General features: G+C 36.1%; 1 protein-coding gene across 3 annotated transcripts in view; it reads left to right on the top strand.

Annotated features, from left to right (window-relative positions):
- Positions 1-24323, top strand: part of POLN (DNA polymerase nu) — an 86590-nt gene that overhangs the window by 39067 nt on the left and 23200 nt on the right. For 2 of the 3 annotated variants that reach the window (XM_071753314.1, XM_071753313.1), the window contains 4 exons: positions 4033-4090; positions 5503-5580; positions 6003-6117; positions 20376-20458. In XM_071753314.1, the coding sequence (XP_071609415.1) occupies positions 4033-4090; positions 5503-5580; positions 6003-6117; positions 20376-20458 (334 nt within the window). The remainder of the gene's footprint in view (positions 1-4032; positions 4091-5502; positions 5581-6002; positions 6118-20375; positions 20459-24323) is intronic. The other variant, XM_071753315.1, reaches the window with a different exon arrangement.

Here is a 24323-nt window from a genome sequence, read left to right as displayed (position 1 = left end):
TTGCTGTGGTGGCCTTGTTCATTTTCACATTTTCTCTACTTATAGAGCTACATTCTGTATTTTAAAAATTAGATCTTAAGACTGTATTGAAATTGTGTCTTACGTGTAAGTCACAAAAAATAAGTGCTGATTCCTTTGCAGTAATAAAAAAGTCCTGCTATGGACAAAAATTAAATATGACAGTTTTTCAAGTGAGAAATCATGAAGGTTTTTTTTATTTCTGCTGTGTAATTTCTCATGAATGTGTTGTTACCAGGTTTGGAGATAGCAGACAAACAAAGCGAATTGCATGTTTTTGAGTGCCCTCAGGACCTGAACCCGTTCTGTTCTGCATTGCAAGAATATTGCTTTGGGCAGAGGGCAGTTTTCCTCACTATTTCTCTAGTAGCTTTGGCTTTTAAGCCAGGAGTTGATAGTTAAGGAAGCAACTCACCTGAGCTTACCTTTCTTCTCAAATTGATTAAGTGAGCTATGGGAGCACAATTTATCAGTAAGTGCAGTCCCATGTGGAGCAGAAAAACCCCAAAGTATTACTTCTGCTCCAAAAATAATGGAATGCCAATCATCAAACAGATGCCATGAATTTGAAAGCTTACTTTGTGTTTCATTGTAAAGAGATGAGTTCCTGTTCAAAGAGAACAGTTGTGGCTTAATGATTTTCACCAGCTTTCTGGAGGAGAAGGTACTAAGAGAATCTCCAGAAACTTTTGGACTTAAAATTCTTCAGTTCTTGCTGAAGTGTTACATTTCATTAGATAAATTAGAATTTTGCTGCTCTGAACTTTTTCCTTTACAATAAGTACAACTACTTTTTGCTGTTTCCTTGCATTGGTAGCCATAGTAAAACAATATTTAATTTCTCTATTGTCTTTATTTTGGTCTAGTGTTTGGCACTATGCCTCATTGCAGCAGCAGGTGGATTAGTTGCCACATCACAGTATACATACATTATAACTTTATGTGGTCTAACTGCTTCGTTTTTTGTTTTTTTTTCTCATGGCACATACATCCTGTATACATTTATGAATAGATACTCTTATATCAGTAGTAAATTTTGTCTTTGTTCCTATTTTTAAATAAGCCCTTAGATCAGAGCAGGAATTAATCAGAATCAAATGTCCATGGAATAGTCTGCAGGTATCTCTGAGAATTCCCATTTATTTCAGTAACCTAATGGGGATTTTTTCTGCTCCCCTCCCAGTGGTTTGTAGGCCTTCAGAAAGATAAATTCCATGGATCTTTAGAAATGCAGATCTGAGCAGTAAGTAGACTATTGAGCCATTTCCTAGTGAAAAAGGATATACATATAGCTATAGATGCCTTTGTATACATACATGGACATCTATTTCTGTGTAGTTATCAGGGTTGACTGGGGTTATATACTTGAAACAAAGCAATTTTTGCTACTGAAAGTGTATATGGAGAGGAAGAGAGGTATGGGTTAGCTGAATCCAGCATAGGAAATGTGATCAGCAATGCTACTTACAGAGTAAGAAATAATTAAAATTTATTGCCAGCCTCTGTGATTAGGTGTAGTCTAAATATACTGAATTGAAAAGTAAAGTATCCAAAATCTGTCTGTGTACTGTAATCCTCTGAAGAACCAAAATGCTGTACTGGGTTTTAACCTAGGAAGGAATTAAAAATCAATTGCAAATGTAGATGTAGAATTTTGGATACCAAAAATGGAAAGCTCAACAGAAAATGTAACTAATTGTGAATAAATTGTCATACTGGGAATTTTATATTATTTGATGCATTTGATTAGCTTTTGATTTCATTGGCAATTCTACTCTTCTTTGATACATCTTCCCTTGCAGATTAGAGAATCCATTCTGCAAGCCTTGAGTGCTTGGTGAGAAAACTGGGTTTGTGGGGCTCTGTGAGACATCAAGAGCCCACCAGTTCTGAGTCTTCTTGCCAAAGTGAAGGCTGTCAGTTTCTGAATGGCTCTGTTTACAGAAGCAAACAGTTTAGGACAGAGTCTATGCTGCCTTCACCTGAAGCAACAGACATAATTAGAACTAGTTTTAATAGACATATTTTTAGAATCAAGAAAAGAGATTTCTAATCTGTGCTAAAACACCAGAGTAATGGATTTTAGGGAGGGGGAAATAAAAAAACAAACCAAGCAAAAAACAACAAACAAACAAAACAGCAAAACGAACAAAAAAAACCCCAAACCAAACAGAAAACAGATTATGAAGGCAGGAGGAGAGAAATCAACAGTTTGTCAACAGGTACAGTTTTAATCTAATGTTGCTAATGAGATGTTTTTTCTGCTAAGCCTGTGCTTCCAGCTTTCCCAGCATGATGTTTTCTAAAGAATTTAACTAAAAACCAGTCATGCAACAAACATAGAGATGCTGGGGAAATGTGGAATTGTAGAAGAGGCAATGGAGTCCTATGCCCCTGTGTGGCAGGTCCACTGCCAAAGCAATATGTCAGTTTTAGACACTCAGGCAAGAGACAGCCTGTTTATCATATTCAAAGTGGCTTTAGTGCAGATCAGATTCAGTGCTTTTTATTTTAAGTGTGATAACCATATTACAAAATTTAGTGGTGTAGTAGGGAAAAACGGAAAAGGATTTCACTGATTAAAAAAAAAAAAAAGTGAAAAAGAAAAGGGTAAAATTGTAAGGGAGTGGGGGTTTTTTTTGAGCTTTCTACCAGTCATAACCTCAGACTCAACAAGGCCAAGTGTTGGGTCCTACACAACTCCAGGCAATGCTACAGGTTTGAGGAAGAGCAGCTGGAGAGCTGCCCAGCAGAGAAAAAACTTTGGGTGCTGGTTGGCACTTGGGTGGCCAGTAGGGCCAGTGACATCCTAGCCTATTTCAGAATAAGTGTGGCCAGCAGGACTAGGGATGTGACTGCTGCCCCTACAAGGTTGCACCTCAAATTCTGTGTTCAGTTTTTGGGACCCTTACTACAAGAAAGACACTGAGGTGCTGGAGAGTGTCCAAAGAAGGAGAACGAAAGTGGTGAAGTGTCTAGAGAACAAGGAGGAGAAGCTGAGGGAATGGGGCTTGTTTAGTCTGGAGAAAAGGAGCCTGAGAGGAGAACTTACTGCTTCCTACAACTATCTGTAGATTGAGGGCCATACTAAGAATAGAAATGACCCTGTTCTGTTTCTGGGGTTTTGTTCTTTTACTTCTGCTTTAAATTTCCATAGCTTTCCCAGTCTGATTACATTCCTGTTAAGTTTAAAATAACAATTATGAGTTCAAAATTACATAGAAAGTGTTCATTCTGATTTGGAAATTATACAGCACTTCTCCCATCCCCTGAATTCACACTATTACATAATATTAGTATATTCATCTGATTCCTGAACCACTTGCAAATTAATTGCCTGGAATTTTCAAAACTGAGCTTCATACACATCATCTCTAGTCATAAGTTACTTTTCCAGATGAAGAGACATTATGCCATAAAGCTATCGTGTATCATCCTTCATTCTGTACTGGAGGTGTATGAACCCAGATCTTTAAAGGAAAATCTGATATTCCTAGTCCTTCATGTTTGCTGATAAACACAGTTCTCATTTATAACCTAAACTGATGTGCTGTAGTTAATAAAGAGCTCCTTCTTTACTTTACCATGCATGTAACAAAAGTGGTAATAAATATTAGAAAATTTTCTGCAGGATGAAGTAGAATCTGTTCTCTTAGCTTAAGGCGAGGCTCACATCCATTCTTTTCTTGGAGGTAATGCATCTTATCTAAAAAATAGAGGTTAAAAGGAGAAGAAAATTGTTTTTATTTGGTTACTAATTATGTTCTGTGGTGATCCAGGGATTAGGATTTGGAAAGGCTGCCAGTGAGAAATATTTCTTACAAGTTTCCAGTTTTCAAGGAAGAGCAAATATTCAAAAGTGTATAAATGACAGAAGTATGAAGATTCCTTTGAAGGGCAAAGTGCTTGATCTTATTTATTATACAGGAAAATCTAGTTGGCTCTAATGTTCTTATGCTTCTTATAAACTGTTCATAAACAGTTATTAAGTATTTTAATTCTTATTACTTGTAGAACATTCAAGGCATCTCCAAACATCCAGTTAGAATTACTAAGAAACAGTACATAAAAGGTAAACTGTGTTCTTATTAACATGAAAAGACAGTTTTACTAATAATTTTACTGAGTCATTATATTTTTAAGCAGACAGTAGCTCTAGAATTATTGAGTAGAATAGATTATTGGTGCTTAGTTAAAAATTATCATTTAAACCAACTACTTTGTACTGGTTGTTCTGCAAAAATTTTGCTGTTTCAGCACTGATCTAAAGTCACACACTTTTAGAAATTTTTATTTCCCTCAGATATCTCGCTACTCCTTTTTCCAAGTCAGATTGTACATTCTAAGTCTGAATATCCTAGGGATGATTTTGTGTGCATTAAGCTCATAGAGCTTTTTCTGAGGAGATGTTAATGCTGGGTCACTGTCACCAAACTCAGAACTAGACCCCAGCAGCTAGTCAGAAATGTTGTTTTCTGTAACAGAAAAGATTTGAGGCTGATGATTCAGAGAGAATCAAAGTAAAGCCAAGTAAAGCATGACCCAGGTGATAAAGAGAGAAACCCACAATACTAGAGTGAAACAGAGATTTGCTAACTCAAACTCTTCTTCTTGAACACCTTTCCCAGCCAGAGCTGGAAATGCTGCTCATTTGTTGCTCTCTGTACTCAGATAACTGCAGTTTTGCCTTTTCAGAGCTATTCACCCCCTGTCTTTGAAATAATACAGAACATAAAACAGGAGTCTCAGGAGCAATGTAAAACTTTGACATTTTTTTTTTATGTGTCTGATTAATTTTAAGTTGTTATTAAAAAAATCCGTGAGCCGTGGCTGTGTAAACCTGAGCTGCCATGCATAGCTGTGGAACTCAGGCCTTTCTGGAAGCAGTCCAATCAATTTTGTTAATGCTCATACAATATGTGCTTCTCAAAAATGTTTCTAAGTTTTTCATTCCTTTATTAAGACACTTATTTTTTCTACTGTTATGGTGGTCATATTAATTATGTTGTATTTCAAACCACCATCCCTATCTACCAGTATTTTCAGGATGTGCTGCTTTTCCAATACACTGAGTTTTCTAATAACTCAGAAATTCATTATTAACACATTGCTGCAGCATGTTTAAAGATAAGAAAATGTAATTTTAACCTCATCTCTATAGACTCATCCTTATCTAACTGCCTACTTTATTAGGTGACCTGTGAATAATGCTAATTATTTTAGATCCTTGCTCACTATTTTGGGGGGAAGAGTTTGTTTTGAAAAAGAAGAAGTAAGAAATATCACAAGGATGGCAGAAGTGAAGATGTTGTACATGACTGATACGCTAAAATACTTGCAGTGGTTGGTGCTCTGCTGGGTTTCTTACTCTGCCATTTGTGTGGTTTTAGTTGTGTATTTGGTATGTTATTTACAACCCCCTGTTTTGCAACATGGTATTTTTGAACTGGGATTCGTTACATAAATAACTTGTCTCCTCTCTAGGAAAAGAAGAGGAAATACTAACAATTTCCCCAAGAACATTGTTTGTTTCCAAAAAAGGATATACATTTTTAGCAGCAGGTAAGATAGTATGTTGTATTATTCTCATACATATTAATGTTCATGATTCTTTTATTGTCCCCCCCCTCCTTTGGATGACATTATATTCTCCAAGGCTGTCAAATCCCTTACTATCAATTAATATTGTTACATGATGTGCACCCCTTAGTGTGCTTTTGAACTGGATTACATGTAGGCCTTGTCAGGGGAGACAAAGAGCCAACAAGATTTATTGACACCTGAAGATACAGAAGGAACAGACACTTTGTGATCTGTAGCTGGAATATAATTTCTTCAGAATGAGCTTTTTAAAGGCATCTGGATTTTCTAAGTGCAAGGAACAAACAATTCTAAAACTTGTGGTTTTATTTGTGATAGTTTAGTTAAAATGCAGGTATGTCTTTATTTTAGATCAACAGATTTATTTTAACACTGATTTCCAGATTTTTCCCATATTGAGTTAAGGATCCTTGCTGACTTATCATCTGAACCTGAACTTTTGAAACTATTTCAAGAACCTGAAACCACTGATATCTTTTCCTCACTGGCCTCTCAGTGGTAAGATTAAATGTTGTGTTTTTTTGATAACAATTAGACAGTATAGTAAGAGTAACTGGAACTATTGTATTATGGTGCAGTTTTAACAGAAGTCAGTATTTTGCTCAGTATCTATTGTTAATATAGTTTTAACACCATGAATTAGAATTCCTTCCCATTTGTCTAAGCTTTTCTTCTCCTCTGTGGTAATTAACATACATCAAAATGTTGCATTCCAACTAACCAGTATCAGCCTTGTGACTAAAGCTGGTGCAGTCATGTATTGTGATCAGTGCGTGCTGATAACTTCTCACTGGATTATTCTTTATAAAAATCCAGGGTAGCTGTTAAGTAGGTTATTCATTTGAACAAGTGCAGAACATCTTTTTCAGTAAAACTACAAGCATTTCTGAAACCTCTTAGTTATCCAACTGAAGTATTGGAATCAAATATGTATGCAAAAGAAACAAAGAGACTTGAGCTCACGTGATTCCTTTGAACTCATAGGGTTTAGTGCTTCTGTCTTCTGATGGATGATGTATTACTTGAAAAAAGTGGTACTTCAGTAATTAAAAATAATACATTTATCTCTGTTCCCAATTTATTATTCACTGATCTCTTCAGCATGCATATCAAAAGATTAACTATGAAAAAAGAGGGAATGTTAGTTATTTAGCTATTTGAGTGTATTTCTTATTACTTTTTGTATTATGGTGATACCTAAAAATCTTACTTGAGACTGGCACTCCCCTTGTACTCCAAAGTGCTTGGCATTCTGTAGGTGACAGGATAGATGTCAAGAAGTTTACAGTTTGAACAGATAGGTCAGAAAAAGTTGGACAAAGCATATAAGCAGATTGAACAGATTGATGTCATGTAAATGCCACACAGTTTTTGTATTTTCTTCTTGTTCCTGTCTTTCAATATTTTTTGTCTGGTTTTCATGGGAAGATTGTTAGCAGCAAAAGAAAGCAAAGAGATATGATGAATTCATCAGTCCTGATCTGGCTTAATTCCTATCCTACATTTTCTAAATTTTTGCAGGATAGCCTTCCCAGGCACAGTATTTCCTGCTCACAGGAATAGCTGCTAATATACTCTGAAGTAGTACAAAGAAACAAAATGGAGCTCAGATTATAATTATCCTGCTACCAACGACTGAATCAGTGTGCATGCTGGGAGAACACAACTCAAGGTCACAAACATCCCAGAAAAAATAGCTATGGAAAGATCACCTTTCTCTTTGGATTCACTTAGAAGCTTCTATTGATATAACCAATTCTGAGCTCTAATGTGATCTCACTAGTACCTCGTGATGGAGTTAAATCCCTATTTTAGTTTGGAGGTATATTGCAAATGTATGCATGAAGATGAGTTAAATTTTGTCTCAAGTCTGGGCAGTGCTCCAGAAATACCATTCATTCTATTCAGCAACCTCACAGCTCTTGGCAGCCGTCAACCTCTTACAGTTGCTACTCAGGAAATTTAATGAAATATTACAGAGAAATATTTTTATCGGAGAGGAGTGTCATGGTGTGTCTACAAAATCATTATATAATGGTTCTTCTGACTCTTCTTTTAAGCTTCAGGAAAGCTAATGGTTGGAAGTAACTTTCTGTTGAATCTATTACATGACTATTACTAACTACAGAAAAAGGGTCTGTTTCTCATATGACCTTGAACATCTGTAATTTACCTGGGGAGACTGATTTGACCTACTGTTATGTCCCCTATGTAATGAGATCAATTGTACATTAAAAGCCCTGACTTCTTCCCACTGAGAACAAAGTAGGTCTGGGGTTGTAGCTTACATCTGGACATCTGTACTTTGACAAATTCAGTTCCTCCAATTGGATCAGTTCCTAGTGAACTCACCTTGGGTTTTGGAATTTTGTCCTTTATTTAACTCCAAAGAGAAGACACAAAAGTGCAAGCTTCACAAATACTTTCCCCTTCCAGAAACTTCTTAATACCTCATAGTCCACTATTGATAAATAAAATTTTTAGGGCAAACAATTCGTTAATTGACTTTTTTGTAGTTGGTCCCATCTCATTGTTATTTAAATGAGTTTATGAGAAGGAGGAGCTTGGTCTCTTGATTTTCAGAAGATTAAAGTTTGTTTATTTTTTTTTCCTAGGCATCATGGCTTCTGCACTGAAATGTGTAACTATTCCTTAGCTTTCTTTCAGCCTAAAGGCTATCTAAAATCCAACGTCCTGAAAAACTTTTACAGGCTATTTATAGCATTTGGCAACAAATACACATCGTGGGCAGTTTCTTAGGGCTTAGCTCTATGAGTTTCTGATTGAATTAAGATCTCTTATGTATAAAAGCTTTTCTTTCGTAAGTTGTTTAGGTGTGCCCTATGTGACTCAGTCTGTTTCTGGGACCTTAGAGCCTCGGGGACCTCTTGGTTCCATGTTTTTACTAGACATCATTTGTGTGGAATTTTTTTACACTGTGTGGTGTAGGGATGCATCAGGATGTGTCAACCCAAGCTCTGTCTATACATGACAGCAAAAGGCTGAATGGAGGTTCTAACTTTCATGCTGAAATTCAGGCTCCTGTGCAACACCAACCCAATAAACCTACCTGAGAGGCAATCTCTCTCCACAAGATCAGGCTGAAACCTTGCACTACTATGGCAGGCTCATTTCAGAAGTAACACAGCCTCCACCAACCTGGACTTCCCTACACTGTGTTCAACAGTTTGCTGTAGGTACTGTCTACTGTAGATAGGATTTTTTTTTAAGTATTGTGTGTCTTGAAATAGCTATTCAGATAAAACTCCCAGAAGCTGGTGCTAACTACTGACTTAATGTGACTTTCTGGGTAACGTCATGCTTGGTCTCATGTGTTTTATTTTTAAAATCCTTTTTTTACTGGAATAAAATAAAAATGGTGGCTGATGGCCACTTTCCAATAGATTTACTTCTGGTGGTTGGTTTTGTCAGTGAAAACTTCAGGTTTGTCTTTGCCTTTTTCATTCAGTATGTTTTCTGGACATCTATTCCATACTTACCCCAGCTAAAACTAAATATATTTTAATGGTCACTTTTATATGCTTAGTAATATTCCTGCTCTTATCCTGTCCCATTTCTAATGATCATATGCTATTACCAACTTTATCTTAACAGCAAGTGCTGTGTTATGGTCTATGAAGAGTAAGCCTTAAATGATAGGTCAACACCTGCTATTACCAGAGCACAAAAGTGCAATACTTGCTACTGAACACATAGTAAGTTTTCAAGACTGGCCTAAACTTTTGAAAGTTCATCACATAATAGATTCAGCCTCCAAGATCACCTTGTGTTATATTGTCTTGATGTCTTATGACAGTCACATTCCTTTGAAAACCAAATCATCATCCCTGTGCTGAAGATGATGAGAGCTGTCTTGGCAGCTGACAGAGCTCACTGCCCTAAGACATCCAAATGACAACGAATCTCAGAATAAAATTACTCTTACTTCTTTAATCCATCTTTTGCACAATAAATGAAAAATAAATAATTGTATTTCAAATGTTGCTCATGGGCATATCTTAAAATCATTTTCAAAGATCAATGCTGAAAAGTTAATTTGCAGACTTTTAGGTAATCTGCAATTTCCTTCTGCTACAATTAAGAGTGCAGTGACTGCCAATCTGTTTAAAACTTTTGTCACCTTCTCAGCAGGCTGTTTTTCTTCTGCCATAATATATATTGACCATATTGAGTTAAAAACCAGGAAAAGTATCTTGATTTAGCTAAGCACTTAAGCACAGCATAAATATGACTCGAGCATTAAGCTACACTTAAAATATTTGACTAAGTCCTTTCCCCTGCTTCTTCAGAATCTTCCTTAGGTAACTGGAGATCCCCATCAGGGATGAATTCAGCTGCATCCTGCAGAGCACAGTGATACCCTCCATCAAGGGTCCTGAGGGCAGCAAGCCATACAGACTCAGCTGTATTATTTATGGCTCTGAAATTAGCTGAGTCTTTATAATCCTGAAGAAATTGTCATCGTATTCTAATGTATAGTACAGACACCTCTGATACCTGAAAATTATATTTCCTTCCTATATTTTACATTTCTGAACCTGAAATAGAATACAAACCCAATGTTAGGCTGCCAAGCTCCATGTACAGTGCCAAAGTATGCATCTCAAAGTCTGAAAAAGGCTGTATGCTGACCACAGGGCCATCTAAGAGAAGTTAATGATAAATTCTAATCAGAGGAGTTTGCATTTGAACTCCTCTTAGAAGCTGAAAGAGATTGACAGGGACAGCCAGTGGTCCAGAGTACATACTTGAAGAAATCTGCTAGATAGGTAATGTCCTTTGAACAAAGTCAGCAGGATTCACTCTTTTCATGTGACTGTGGTGCCCTCCCCTGAGGTGAGCATCATTCCAGTGGCCAGGTCAGTTAAATTAAATGGGTAGATTATGCCTCAGGTGTCTGCTTTATGATTTAGCTTGTAGAAAATTTTTACTGGGTTATGCTTTTCTCTGGTGAGTGATTCCCAAGGCACATATTGGCAAGCATCAGCAAGGTATTACACATATGCTTGTAGCCTCTAAATTAGTTTCTATTTGAAAGTGTATGTCATAAATTCCCTAGCAGATTCTAAAAAAATCTTTTGCCCTTTCTAAACTTTAACTGTAATCTAAGGTGTTAAGACATGTAGACTACATATTGTCATAAACCAAGAGGCTCAGGGGAAAAGAAAAATGGATCTAAGTTAAAGTCCAATACTTCTATATCCAGAAATTCAGTTATGGGAATGCCCAGGTGATTTAGTCTCTAGGAACAATATTAGCATGGGAAACAAAGAGTGCTCTCTTGACCACATTAAGAGATTAAATCTCTCTGAGATTAAATCAATGCAAGCTTCATCTTGAAAAATTATTAGATACTGTCTTTGCAAGATAAATATGCCTTTTTTCTAGGAAATATTTACTATATGGGAGGGGAGAAAATTCAGAAAGGTCTTCTGTGAATTGTTCACAGTATGGTCTAATTATGAGCATAAATCTATTACTAGATATACTAGAAACTGTATATTTTTATTTCAGTGAGACCAGAAAGATATTGCCCCCTGTGCATGAACTTTTCCATGCAGTGATGAATTGCCTAGGTATTTGCTGTCATATATTCTGTGTCATAGGCTGTCTGTTGAGCCACTGTAGATCCAGTTTAATGAAATCCATGGTGGTCTCCACTTCATAAAAATCCCTTTGTAGGTAAAACTGTTGCACAATTGTGACTTACTGTTTTGCCTTTTGTATTTTGTAACCCTTTTCATTTTGGAATTCATACTATATGAATCACAGAACACACAGGAAGTTTGCCTATGTGCAATCAGTTTTCCTTATATTCTGTGGATAGAGAATAAGAAAATAGAAAACTTTTAATAATGTGTATTAAGACTACTTATGTAGCATTATATAGTGAAGGAATATCTCTAATACTGACAGTGCTATGTAGTAGAGCAATATCTCTACTATTAATCTTTAATATGCAGCTCTATTGTCTATTAAAAGATAATTACCTGAATAACCTGATAACTGCTGCTATTCCTGTATAAAAGCAAGCATTCTTCTTAAACTATCAACTTCTACCTGTAAACTATAATTTAACCTATTCACATTAACTGCTGTTGTTGAATTAATTAAAATACCAAGGTAATTAGTGGATACTATTTTAAGGGTGATATTTACTCTGATTATACCAGTAAAAGGACAGCCTGTGACAGTTGTGTACAATACTTACACTCAAGGCTATGCTTGAGTGAAGGCTAGAGAATTCAGTAGTGGTCTGGTTGCTTCACTTTCACTTTGAGATAAGAGTTTTGCAAAATTCTAACCACAATATATTCCCTTCTCTGTCATCTGCTTCCTCCTATTCATGCTGTTAGTGCTTTCTTTTGAGTGATGATGAAGATCAGCATGAATACATGTCCTTCTTCCAGGTATTGGATTTACTTTCTAATAAGTAATGGACATAATAATTGTTCACCTGTGCTTTTGTGGCTTTCAGAGATTAAAAAAAAAACAGTGGCTGCAGAATAAGAGGACATATTTGTTAGTTCTTCATAGCAATGGCAGTTAATATCTAAAATAAAAGCAAAAACCACATCAGCAGCTAAATGGCTTTTAAAGAGCTATGAATATTTATGCTTCTGTATCAATTTTCTGAAAATATTATCAACAAACTCTTGAAAGAATCATTATTAATCAAGAGATATCACATGGGTGTTAGGTGATGAAAGAATAATGAAATCATACTTACTGAGGTCGACTTCTACCAAGGAGTTGATAGTAGGTCTGCTTCCCAGCCCTGTTAGCAGACCCATGGTTACAAAATGGAGTCACAGGCTTACACAGCTCCCTTGTTAGAAATCTCCCCATTTTGTTCATTGTCTAAATAATGAGATATAGCAGCTTAGGACTCCCTCCTTTTTCCAAAGACTTTTTTTATGTAGTTTAGGCTATTTCATACACTTCATCAGGTAATTGAACATGTAGTCTCCTGGATTCATCTGTCCACTTTTTATGAGCTTAATGTCAAGTCTGAAATTAATTTGGTTTATTTAATTTCACTTGAAACACTGCAAAATAATTAAATACTTGTTTTTTCAGCAAGAGAAATGACCAAGAGACACATTCCATGACATTGAAGACATACAAGTTGTATTAAGGCACAGTATAAGCACACCTGCTCTTCACTATGGAGCAACTAGGGTGACTTTTAGAGTTCTTTCTTTGAAGATAGGAGAGAAAAGTTTGTATGGTAACAGAGTTATAAAGAATGGATATGTGGTGGTGTTTTCCAGGCAGCCTCCACGCTCCAGAACATTTGTGGGCAGGTCTAAGTTCTTAATATTGACATAGTCAGTGTCTCCTGTCACATGGATGACTTTTTTTCTCTATTAAATATTCTGGTAGGTGACCACCACCAAATCCAGGTTTCTTGAACACAGTAACCAAAATATGTTAACTACTTGCAGAAAAGCAATAGTCTCTTTTGTGCTTTGGACTCTGTGGAAGTGTTTATTTCTCAAGATGTGCCTCACGTAGGGGCAGATTCACAATTACTGCAGTCTGGAGGGAAGAAATGGTGTCAGGGTACTCTCTAATTTTGTTCCTCTCTGCTCTGTTGAAGAAGAGCTTGTTGTGAAATAGCTTAAAAGACAAAGCTATTCGTATTTTGCATTTTGCTTTCTCTTTTCTCTCCTATTATTATGCTCACTTTGGGATTAGGCTGTCTCATGTCTGCTTGTGAAATCAGCTGTAATTGCATCCTCAGTTCATCTCCAGTTTTGGCTTAGGAGTGTTTGGCCTGGTATGTCATCAGTGGCAAAGTTACTTTTTCTTAAATTTCTGTAAGGCTCTAATAGATTACATAATTTTTCTGAAGAAGCATCTTTATTTAAATCAGGCTTTTTTGCATTATGGAAAAGGCATTAAATCTAGACTGAGATTTTTTTATCCCTCTCTCAATAACCATAACGTGTGAAATGTCTGTTTCTTAATGAATGATTGTAGTAACTGTTAGCTTTCTGCATAATACAGGAATTGTATGAAAGAGGACTCCTCAAAAGACTCTGTCAGGAAACACTTAAATATTGAGGCATTTGAAAATACAATCTGCATGATAGCTGTAATAATTTTTGTTTTGCCTTTGGAATATGGGTATGCCTAGGTAGTTCTGCCTCCATAAATGAGGGTTTAAATATATATATGTCTATGCATATATATTTTAAGTTTTCTGTTAGGATATAGGAGACAGATCTAGGTTTTGGCTTGTGATGTTTAATTATTGCAGTATATATTTTTCATGTAGTGGTTTAATCAGCTATTGCTTTCTCCTACACCCTTGTCCCACCCACCCTCCCCCCCAAAAAACCCACACACAACCTACTGTAAAGGATGAAATTTAGTAAAAGGGAGAAGGTTCAGTTTGGCTTCTTAGAGTCTTGAGTTTTAAAACATTTTTAGCTCTGCGTTCCATCCTTCTGGGTGTTGATTGTTGGTTTGGAATATTTTAGCAGTTTTACTTTTGCAGCAAAGTAATTTCTATTTGTTTTGAAAGCTCACTCACATTAGTTGATACTAATAAATGTAACGCTTGTCTTGCTTTGCATTCTGATAGACCATCTGTATTGCATCCTATGGATATTTCACCTTGCAGTTTACAGTCCCTTGGAAAAGTACAGCTGGGACATTTGTTTGGCAGTTAATAAGGCAGGGGGAATAAAGTCTTCAGGAAGTATAATGATATTTGTTATTTAGAAGGGCTAAACAGGAGTCTTAAATAAACCAAGTTGTTAACTATGAGTTTAACCAGACAGCATAATTTTATGTCACAGTACAAGCTTATTATTACTGTGAATTAAAACTTTCTTACTATTCTAGAATAAATGAAAAATAAAGTTTTAGAATCATCGCCACCACAACTTAACACAAAGAAGCTTCTTGCAGTAGTTTTGTAGTGTCTGATAACATTTGGCTTTGCTATTTTCTTGGAGAGGCTTTCATGTGTATGAAAATCTCCAAATAGTGATCTCCTTCTGGAGTGACTTTCATAAAATGCTACAATTTATGAGCATGCTCCAGAGCTTAATAAAAAGTCTGTTATTATTTCCAAATTATATTAACCCAATTAACTTAGTGTCAAGCTAAAACTTGATGAAATCAAGAATGCAAAGGAAATTTATTCTTCCCTTTTCCTTTTCTCTTAATTCAGTGTGATTATAGGCATAATAGAAATTGAAGCTACAAGAGGTGTTTTTAGCAAAGAGTGAAAGAGATGGGATATGAAGTATGTAATCTCTCTCTCCAGAACCCATTTGTTCAAAACCCTCTGATTTCTTTCTCTTTTGATTGCCCTACTCAGGTATTTTGATGTCTGTTTCCTTTTTGTTTTTCTGAACTATGTAGATGAAGTGTGACATCTCCCTTTTTCCCCTGCTTGTTTTTCCTGTACATTGTTCTAACAATACTATAGCTCCATGTACCATCTGAGATGGCAGTTACATCTTTTGATTACATATAAAGAACTCTATTTTCTTCTGTTTTTCTCTTCTGGTACATGTTTGAAGGCTGCTCTGAAGTTCTGTCTATTTCTTAATTAAAAAGTTATGAGACTTCTAACAGATGTAAGATGGGTAGTTATTTGATACTCTGCTACAGATACCTGTATCATTCCCAAAATGGCTCCTGTTCCTTCTCCACTGCTAGAAGCCTCTAACAGAAAAGCTTCATCCATGTGGGGAACTCTCTGTTCTGAAAGATCTCCAGAATTGTGCATTTTTAAAGTAAAATCTCCATGTGACCTTTTTTGTCAGGAGTGCGTAAAGTGGTGTCTAAGATACCTCTTCATTATTTGGGACATCAGCATCCAGGTAAATATCTTAATAAGGGCAATGGATGACTTCCAAATGAATATTTCCACAAATTGTAACTGATGATAGCTGTAATGTATGACATGGCCCTGTTGCAACTTCTTTATCTGATTCCTTGCTACTTGGAAATGCAGCAACAGAAGACTTCTGGCCCAGAGAGCAAACTGCAAAGACATGTCTTTATCTTCTGTAAAATACATGAAAGCTGGATATCATGCTCTTTAAAAGAAGGTTGAGGACTAATGAAATAAATCTTCCTGTGATGTACTATAGAGACTATTCAAGACAAATTATTTTATTATGAACTAGTAGAATGACTTTAAAACCTTAAGTCATTAAGGACTTAATGGAGCTTCTGGAGCCTTGTAAAAGTGTTTTATTGGGGTTTTAAAGCATTTCCTCACACTTAACAGGCTTAAAAGAAATTAAAATGCAGCTTGGTAAGGAGGCATACACAACTAAAACCTTTTATAAAGCTTCTAAGTTTTTAAACTAAGTAAACACCAATTTGAACTCCCTGAGTGAGAGGCTGTGACCCTTTTCCTTCTCTTAGTACATGACCCCAATATTTACATGGAGATCCATATCAGATATTCTCCAACATGTGCAGAGGCCACTGGAAGACAGCTTTGCCTTGCCCAGTACCAGGGTGGGAATGACTGTGTATGAAATGGGGACTCTTGTTTATTCCTCTTCGGATGAGGAGATGTGAGGAAGCTGGTGTACTGCTAAATGTATCCCAATGTACCAGTTTCATGTGCTGACACAAAGTTTGAGAGATTTATATAGTTCAGTGATGAAATTTAAAAAAGCTGTAAAGGCAGTCAATGTATTCATTCATTTATTAGACAATAATGACCACTTATAAAATTAATTTAATGTCATTACATCTTGTTTCCCACATCAACAACTCACAGCTAGGACTTGGATCAATTGGCAGATGCAGGAAAGGTGCCAAGAGCTTTGTGGCTCTTATGCCTGAGCTTAGTTTGGCTGCAGCATAGTGCAGATCAAGGAAAGGCTTGTGTGCCAGATATTGTGTTTCAGAAGTTTGTTCTACCTTTTCCTGTACATGAACAGACGACTCCCCTCACCATGTAACATTTCCCAGAAATTCTGAAGTGTTTTATCGCATTCTTTTAATACTGATTTCCTTCCATTTCTACCTGTTCTCAAAGTTTTATTTTGGCATTGCTCAAACTTTGCGCCCTGTGGACTCTGATTTTTTTGTGTTCAGATATTTTGTGCTGTGCATGCTCACTTCTCTTACTAAATTTATGTTAATTCTTCCATCTTAATATTCTGTGCAGGTTAAAGAGAAATCTGTCTAGGTCTCTACTTTGTTTTTAAAGCATTAGTCGAGTTTATAGTTAAACATTTTTTTTAAATTACATAAGATTGATGTATTTTTCTTGGGTATAAACTTGGTATTCATAAGTTTTAAAGACTTAATTCAGCAGAATCTTTGAGATATCCACTACACCCCATTAATATATGAAAACAGACAGCAATTTTGGAGAAATTCAAGAAAATATTCAAGATAAATATTCATGATATTATCTCTGGAAAACTTAATACATTACATATGCCTGGTTTTAAGTTTCATACTTGTACCATATGTTTCTTGATTATAATTTGATGTAATCCTTCTCAACCATTTTGCTAGAAAATTTTGCTCCTTTTCATTCTAAATTTCAGGCAGCTATTCTCTTGCAGGCATGCAACCCAGTTCTTAGTAGAACCACCTTTTTGAATAGTGTATCTCTACTGTCACTGTGTTCGTCAGATTTTATACAATATTTGCATAGCAGTTGTTTTGCTGTCTTCACAGACCTTTCCAGATTGTTTGGTTCTGCTGACTCCTTCCAAGAATGAGATCTATTTTTCTCAGTATGTATTCTGGCACTTAAATCCATTCTTTATTCTACTTAGTAGATGTGTACTAAGTGAAGTCCTATACATCAAAGTAGTTGCAGAGCAATACTAAAGGAAGCAAGGTGAAGTACAAACAAATCAGAGATGTGGAAACAGACTGAGACAAGAATGCAGGAAAGGACAGGAATGTAGGAGGTGAAACACTGATCATTTCGAGATGGCACGTCAGGACAAATTTGAAATTAATGATAATATTCATTAGAAACTAAAACAAATGGCATATTTGAGAGAGTAATGAGAAGGATGCATAAAATAGAAAAATCTTTCATTCTAGAATTATTAACTGCAACAAATTCTTTCTTTGCTTGAGATGCTGGTTTTTTCTGCATCAGTTTCTATTTCACTGTGTTAACTTTCTTCCTGTTCCTCCACATGTACACACAGGCTTGGCTGTGCTGAAGTCTCCATGTCACTGTCTGGGCCCAGCTTTATTCAAAATCAGTTTATTCAAAACGAGTGCATCTCAGCTATAGAGCTCTTTTGCATCATACCCCGACTTGGCACTCAGTATTTTCATGCAGTAGGTAGCTTGCTTAATGATTTTCACTTACAGTTTTCTTACACAAGAGGATAGCAACGTACCCTTATCAATTTCATGGTTTTCCATGTGGAGTCTAAGGCCAAAATAAGTTTTAACTTTAAATAGGTTCTTGCAGTATCCATTAAAACAAATTAATTATCACAAACATAAATTTGATTGCAGAAGAAATAGGCTGATGAAGAAAGCCCACTGGGGATTTCTAACATTGCTGTTGTGTTTTTTGGAAATTACCATCCCCCACTGTTTTGTTATTCAAAGGAAGAAATAGACTTCACCTCAGACTGCAGGAATACCACTCTGTATTACAGAAGGAATCAGATATCCTGGGTGGAAACAAATCATTGTCAATACAAACAGAAAAGAAACCCAAACGTTTTCCTTATTTGACAAAAAAGGAATAGTTTAGATTAATGACTTCTGTTTGCTCAAGCGTTTGTGATTTATATGGCAATTTCATACTTTATCATTCCAGATTCTTGAATGTGGTAGTCAAATTTACAAATACACAGAGTGCTATCTGTAATTCTCTCTGCCAAGTGCTCACATTTCCCACTCTGCCACACTAGGAGGTGTTGAATAACCATTTTGGGTTTAGCGTCATATTAAAAGAAATATTTGACATACAGCTCTGAAGTCTTAATTACTTCTCATGTAGTTCATGACTAACCAAAGATCAGGAAATGCTAAGTGAGTGTTGTGACTGCCATGTTCACAGCATGCATGTTAGGCAAGGTTTTATTGTGATTGTTCACAATGGAAACACAGGATCCTCCTCCTGACACTGCCTGTCATGATTACAGCAATATAGCTATTTTGGGTTTTCTCAGTCAGATTGGAGCTTGGATAATGCAAAATCATCCTTAAAATCCTAGCAGGGAGTCTTGCTGTGCACATAATTGAGTTCTTGTGTCATCTTTCAATGTCAAAGCTTTTCTAGAGCCACCAGGTCCCTCCCAGAAAGATCCTTGTCCTGTGTTTCCCTCAGCACCATGATCTGTGTATGTACATTCTGCTACAGCTCTCCAGGACTTCTTATTCACTGTGCCCTTTCTGTTAGAGCCCTTGTTTTTCAGAGAAGTGAGCAGCTAACATACTCCCTGATGACCTCTTGGCTCTCAGTTAAGTGTCCCCAGACTTAAGTAGATCTGCAAGTAAGTTGTGTTGCTGTGCTCGTATCTCTTGCCTTCTCCTGGCCTCTGTTCAAATTTTATAGTATTAGGTAAGTAGTGTTGCACTTCATAGTTTCTCTGGTTTCAGCATTCTTCACTCATGTTTTCTTCATCTCAGAAATACCCTCAGGTAAAACCTAGTCTATTTTCCCCTCCTGGTTCTGGAAAGATGCTTTCTCAAGGGTACATTTAGCTTTCTGCCAGGTTCTTGAGGCAATTCCTCCAGACTTTCTGCCAGAAGTTGCTTCAGGAAATCCTTATTGATGTCTAGTTTCCTAATTCTGCACTTACTAGTGCCAATTGCCACTTTTCCTCCTATTCAGATACATTTAGGGATCTCAACATACTTTATTAGAAAGAGCCATGAACTTTTGACATGATTTAACTAAGAAAGATAATTATATGAGTCTCCTACTACCAGAATGAGTGACCTAAGTGGAAACAGTCTTAATTACAGATGGTAACCACTATATATTATATTATCCAGTTCTTGATATTTCTCAGCCTGAAATGAGCAATGAAAAGTCCATTTTATCTTCGAGCAATTAGTAGCATTCAAAAGAACAATGTGGGCTGTTATAAAACCAAAGACTATTTGCTCAGTGAAGGTTTGAAATCATATTAATTTTTTTTTTGTCAAAAAAAAAAAAAAAAAAAGTCTGCTGCCAGAAGGACTTGCTTAAGTCTGATTGCACTCAGGGTCTACTTGTTTATCATTCAGAATGCCTGATTATATCAGGACTGTGCACAGGTTTAGCCACAATATGGGCCAAATGAGCATAAATTTGTGCCTTTGCTCATTTTCTAGGTGTTTAAATATCATGATAATGGTGAAAGACTTTTCTTCAAGAAAATGCTGTTGCTGCAAAGATTTACCTTTTCCCATGGGTCAATATTGAGTCCTCTTCAGCATAAAGAATTAATAATTAGTTATTAATAGATAAAATATAGTATTTGTAATTATAATTAATGAATGAATAAAAAGTAGTAGGGGTTTTCCTAGCAAAGAAGTTGCTTAGAAAGATTAAGATTAAAATAACTTCATTTAATATGGACTATCACCCCAAAAACTTGTAAAGAATTTGTGTGTTCCTGGCTGAAGACAAAATCCCTTAGCTGGTTCTTTTAATATCTTACAAGTCTGTAGTTATTAAATGGTTATTGACTTCAAATATTGTTTCTGTGGTAAGGAAAAATTAAATTAAATTAGTCTTAACTGAAAATTTATAATTTTTATTTGTTTAGGAAGGGAATTCCAAGTGAACAAGTGAAACACACTGATAGAGAGCAAGCGAAGCGTATTGTTTACTCGGTGGTTTATGGAGCAGGTAGGCAGTTTTAGAAAAAAAAAAACAGCTGCAGTAGTTTCATACTTTATACGTCGTTTGTGTAAGTAGACTGGATTTCTGAAGGTGAATAAAAGTTTGTCAGAGTATTGGGTTTTTGTTTTTTTTTTTTTAAGGGTTATTAAATAACCTACCTGGTATCAAAATTATCACATAGACCTATACAAAGAGTACTCTGGTTTGTGTTAATTAGCTCTTGATTTAACTGAAGCATGTGTCTTCATCTAAACTGAGTTGAATTTTGAGTGGACTTGGCATTCTGTGAGTATATAAGCAGGGATGAGAATACCTGCAATGAAATTAAAAGAACTCTGTCTCAAAACAGATTTATAACATCACAGAGTGGCTGAGGCTGGAAGGGACCTCTGGATGTCATCAGATCCAGGCCCCCAGCTCAAGCAGGGACACCCAAAGCAAGTAGCCCATGACTATGTCCAGACAGTTTTGAATGACTTCAGGGATGCAGACTCCACAATATCCTGGGCAACTTGTGCAGCTTGCTTAGTCACACTCAAAGTTACAAAAGTGTTTCCTTACTTTAGATTTTAAACACTTCTTCACAAGTGCAGAAAACCTGCAAAAATCTACACTGCTACTTTTTCTCCCTGTGCTCTGCCTGTGTCCTAGATAAGATATTTTGCATACTTTCCAAAACTGCCTACTATTTCTTAAATTATGCTAAACTCTCTTTATGCTTCATACATGCTTAGAATTCCCTTTTCTGGAAAGATAGATGCATTAAGTATCATCAGCCTACAATCTCTTGTGAATTTGATTTACTAAAACAGATAACTAAACTTTATGCAGGTCTTCCAGAGAAATCCAAAAGCTCTACAGAAGATGAGTACTTGGAAAACTTAGGAAATTCGAGCCCTAGGTTGCAGGCTTTATTTAACTTGGAAAAAATTAAAAGTGTATCTTGGGTTTCTGGGTGAGAATACTTTCTAAACCATCCTGTGCAGTGAGTTTTCAGTAGTCCTTGAACCAAAGGCAGAGTTGGCCAAGGGCATTCAATTTATTGTTTAGGATATTCAGCTCGGAAGGGGAGTAAAGCACTTCAACTTCAGCCCTCCAGATTATCTATGTTATGTGTAGAGGTGTGTGTAGATTTATATACACACATACAAGAACACATGTATGCACATGGACATTTTTTTGTTTAAGATTAATTACATTTTAAATACCTGTGTATAAAATCTGTATTTAAAAAGCCCAGCAGTAGCTCCCTGCAATGTAAATTCAGACTTTTCCCATGTTGAGACTGGAAAAAAATCTCCCATTTGCAACTTGAATGTTTAGATTATTTTACAAAATATGAGCATTAGCATCCCTTCCCCCAGATTTGTGCTGGCACTACACATCTCCTATCTGTTCCCTTCACTCTGAGTAGAACAGGCAGATACCTGACCTAAGCAGGCTCCATCACCACTGGTTGAATGCCCTGTACTTCTATATATAGTCAGTATAGAAAAGGAAATTCCTTAATTGCTGGGGCCAGAACCTCCCTCAGCAGCATATATGTCTGTCTAGTCATGCTATGGAGCACTTGGATCATTAGATTAAGCAGAGTGCTGTCAATGCTTCACTTGCTCTGACCTGGGCACTAAGCATTTCAGTGCAGCAGTGCTTAACCAATATCTCCTTTTACTTGTTTGTGCTTCATCTTTCTCTCTCCAATGAGGGCAGTTGAAGCACCTGAAAGATAATAAGATGCTTCAGTTCATTAACAGTGTGCTCAAATCCTAATTAAGACATAACATGGAATGATATCATCAAACTATTTAGATGGAAACTGGGCTGACAAAAAATAATTGTTAGATACCTGAAAGTAATGGGCTGAATTCCACCCACAGTTTGTCTCACTTCCAAAGATGGCTAAATTTTTGTTAATTTTCACTTTGATACAGCTGGAGTGTGTGAATAATACATATTTATTTCACTTCTCTTGGGACTGAAAAATACAGAAGCATTCTGTGAGGAGCTTGCCCATATTATGCTTACAGGAGTTAATGAAAATCTTTCATGAAGTAGATAGTAATTTTTGTTTCTTTTTTGTTTTCTTAGTTCATATTTTCAAGATGTTTTCTGTAATCCCTGGGGATACGAAATAGTATAATAAAAAGTCTCATGTCTAGGAGCTGGTACTTCAATAAATACACAATATTGAGAGGGATGACAGTATTTATTACTGTGTTTTGCTTGACTTGGAGCAATTTGGTTCACCTGCTTCTGCCTAAGTCATCTTGTAAAACCAGAGCGGAGAAAACTTAAACATTTGTAAAATAAGGAATTAATTCCATTCAGTGGCAGTATGTTCAAGCCCTGAGTTTACACAGAGCAATGTCAAAGTTTTTACTTTGACTTTTTTACTTTTTTGAGTTTTTACTTTACTTTTTACTCTGAGTTTTAGTGTAACTGCTAACAATTCCCCTGGCACTGGTAACTCAAAGAGAGTGTTCAGGGAAGCTTTAGTCCCCTCCTGAGCATTGCTTTGCCTGGCCTATGCTCCTGCAAAGAGGAACATGATCTAATACAATTACATTTCTGTACACTCCCCTCTTTATGCTTCCCAGGAACTGCATTTCCCTGGGACCTTTCAGACTTCCTTACTGATATTGTGGCTTAATTTTCCTACAATTTTATGCATATTTTGTTTCTGTATATCAATGGTTCTTTAGATGGATGATGTGGACAAGCTTGTATCTTACAGTTCTCTAAGGAAGCCACAGCAGTCTCCAAGCTGTTAACAGTATGTGCTTTAGCAGGCAGATTTGTCATTTGCTTATCCAGGTAGAAAACCCGAATTAATTAGATAACAAATAAAAGTATAGACCTCTAATATCTCAGCAAGAGTCATACTGGATGTCTTGTGAATTTCTTCTTCTAGCACCTTGTCCAGACTGGTGTTCTTGCAGCTCATGCAGATTCTGGCATGACTAAGAACAAAATGCTACAGAATTGTTCTGCAATGCACATCAGACTGACAATAGTGGCATTTAGGTGGCTGAAATCTCTCTTTTGAAAATGCTAGATAATTTTTCTTGACAGTATTACTGTGACAGTAACTATTCTGTGCTTTTGGTGCCTTGAGACATCGCCGCTCTGCTTGTTATTTGCAGATACTCTGCTGATTTTGCGTTGCTCTGCAGCTGACAAATATATCTGCCTTTCAAACCTCATATGACTAGTGTTGATGCATGTTTTATTTTTATTGGAACATTTTGGTTTATAAATGTGTTTAAACACTCACTCACTCTTTCTTTTTTCACACTCCGGAAAACTGTCTTCAGAGTTTTCCTGCTTGTCTTATAAATGCTTTAAAATCTAACATAATATAAATTGTGCTTTTGCATCCTATCAAATACCTATAATTCCTTTCTCTCCACTGAAGCACTTTTCTCTTCTGTTTGCTTTTTCCAACTCTCTTATCTTACAATTTAGACCCAGATTTTTACAGCTATTGGAAGCCTGAGACTGTTTGAAATTCATGGTAGTCAGACTTCTAACTGTCTTTAGAAAATCAGCCTACTTGGTGTGATTGCTTCAGCATTTAAGTTTTGTGACTTCTACAACAAATCTAAAACTTCCAGCTAAACTCAACCATCCTCATCTCCATCCTTTTTAGATCATATTCACATTTAAGTTTACTTGAAATTGGTTTTGATTTCTTTATCTGCTTTTCAAAGGTTTTTCAACAATTTCAACACTTAACTAGTAAAATGATAATTAGACAAACAACATTATTCTGTGAACAAAAGATATTTCAACCACCTTACAATATAAAGTATAAGTAGGAATTTCTTAGTTTCATACTTCTTAAATGTATTCTTAGTACAGTAACTTCAGT

Source organism: Heliangelus exortis, chromosome 10 (genome assembly GCF_036169615.1).
Source record: "Heliangelus exortis chromosome 10, bHelExo1.hap1, whole genome shotgun sequence".
Lineage (NCBI taxonomy): Eukaryota > Metazoa > Chordata > Aves > Apodiformes > Trochilidae > Heliangelus > Heliangelus exortis.
The sequence above is the reverse complement of the archived record's forward strand: the minus strand, read 5'-3'. Positions and strand labels throughout refer to the sequence as shown.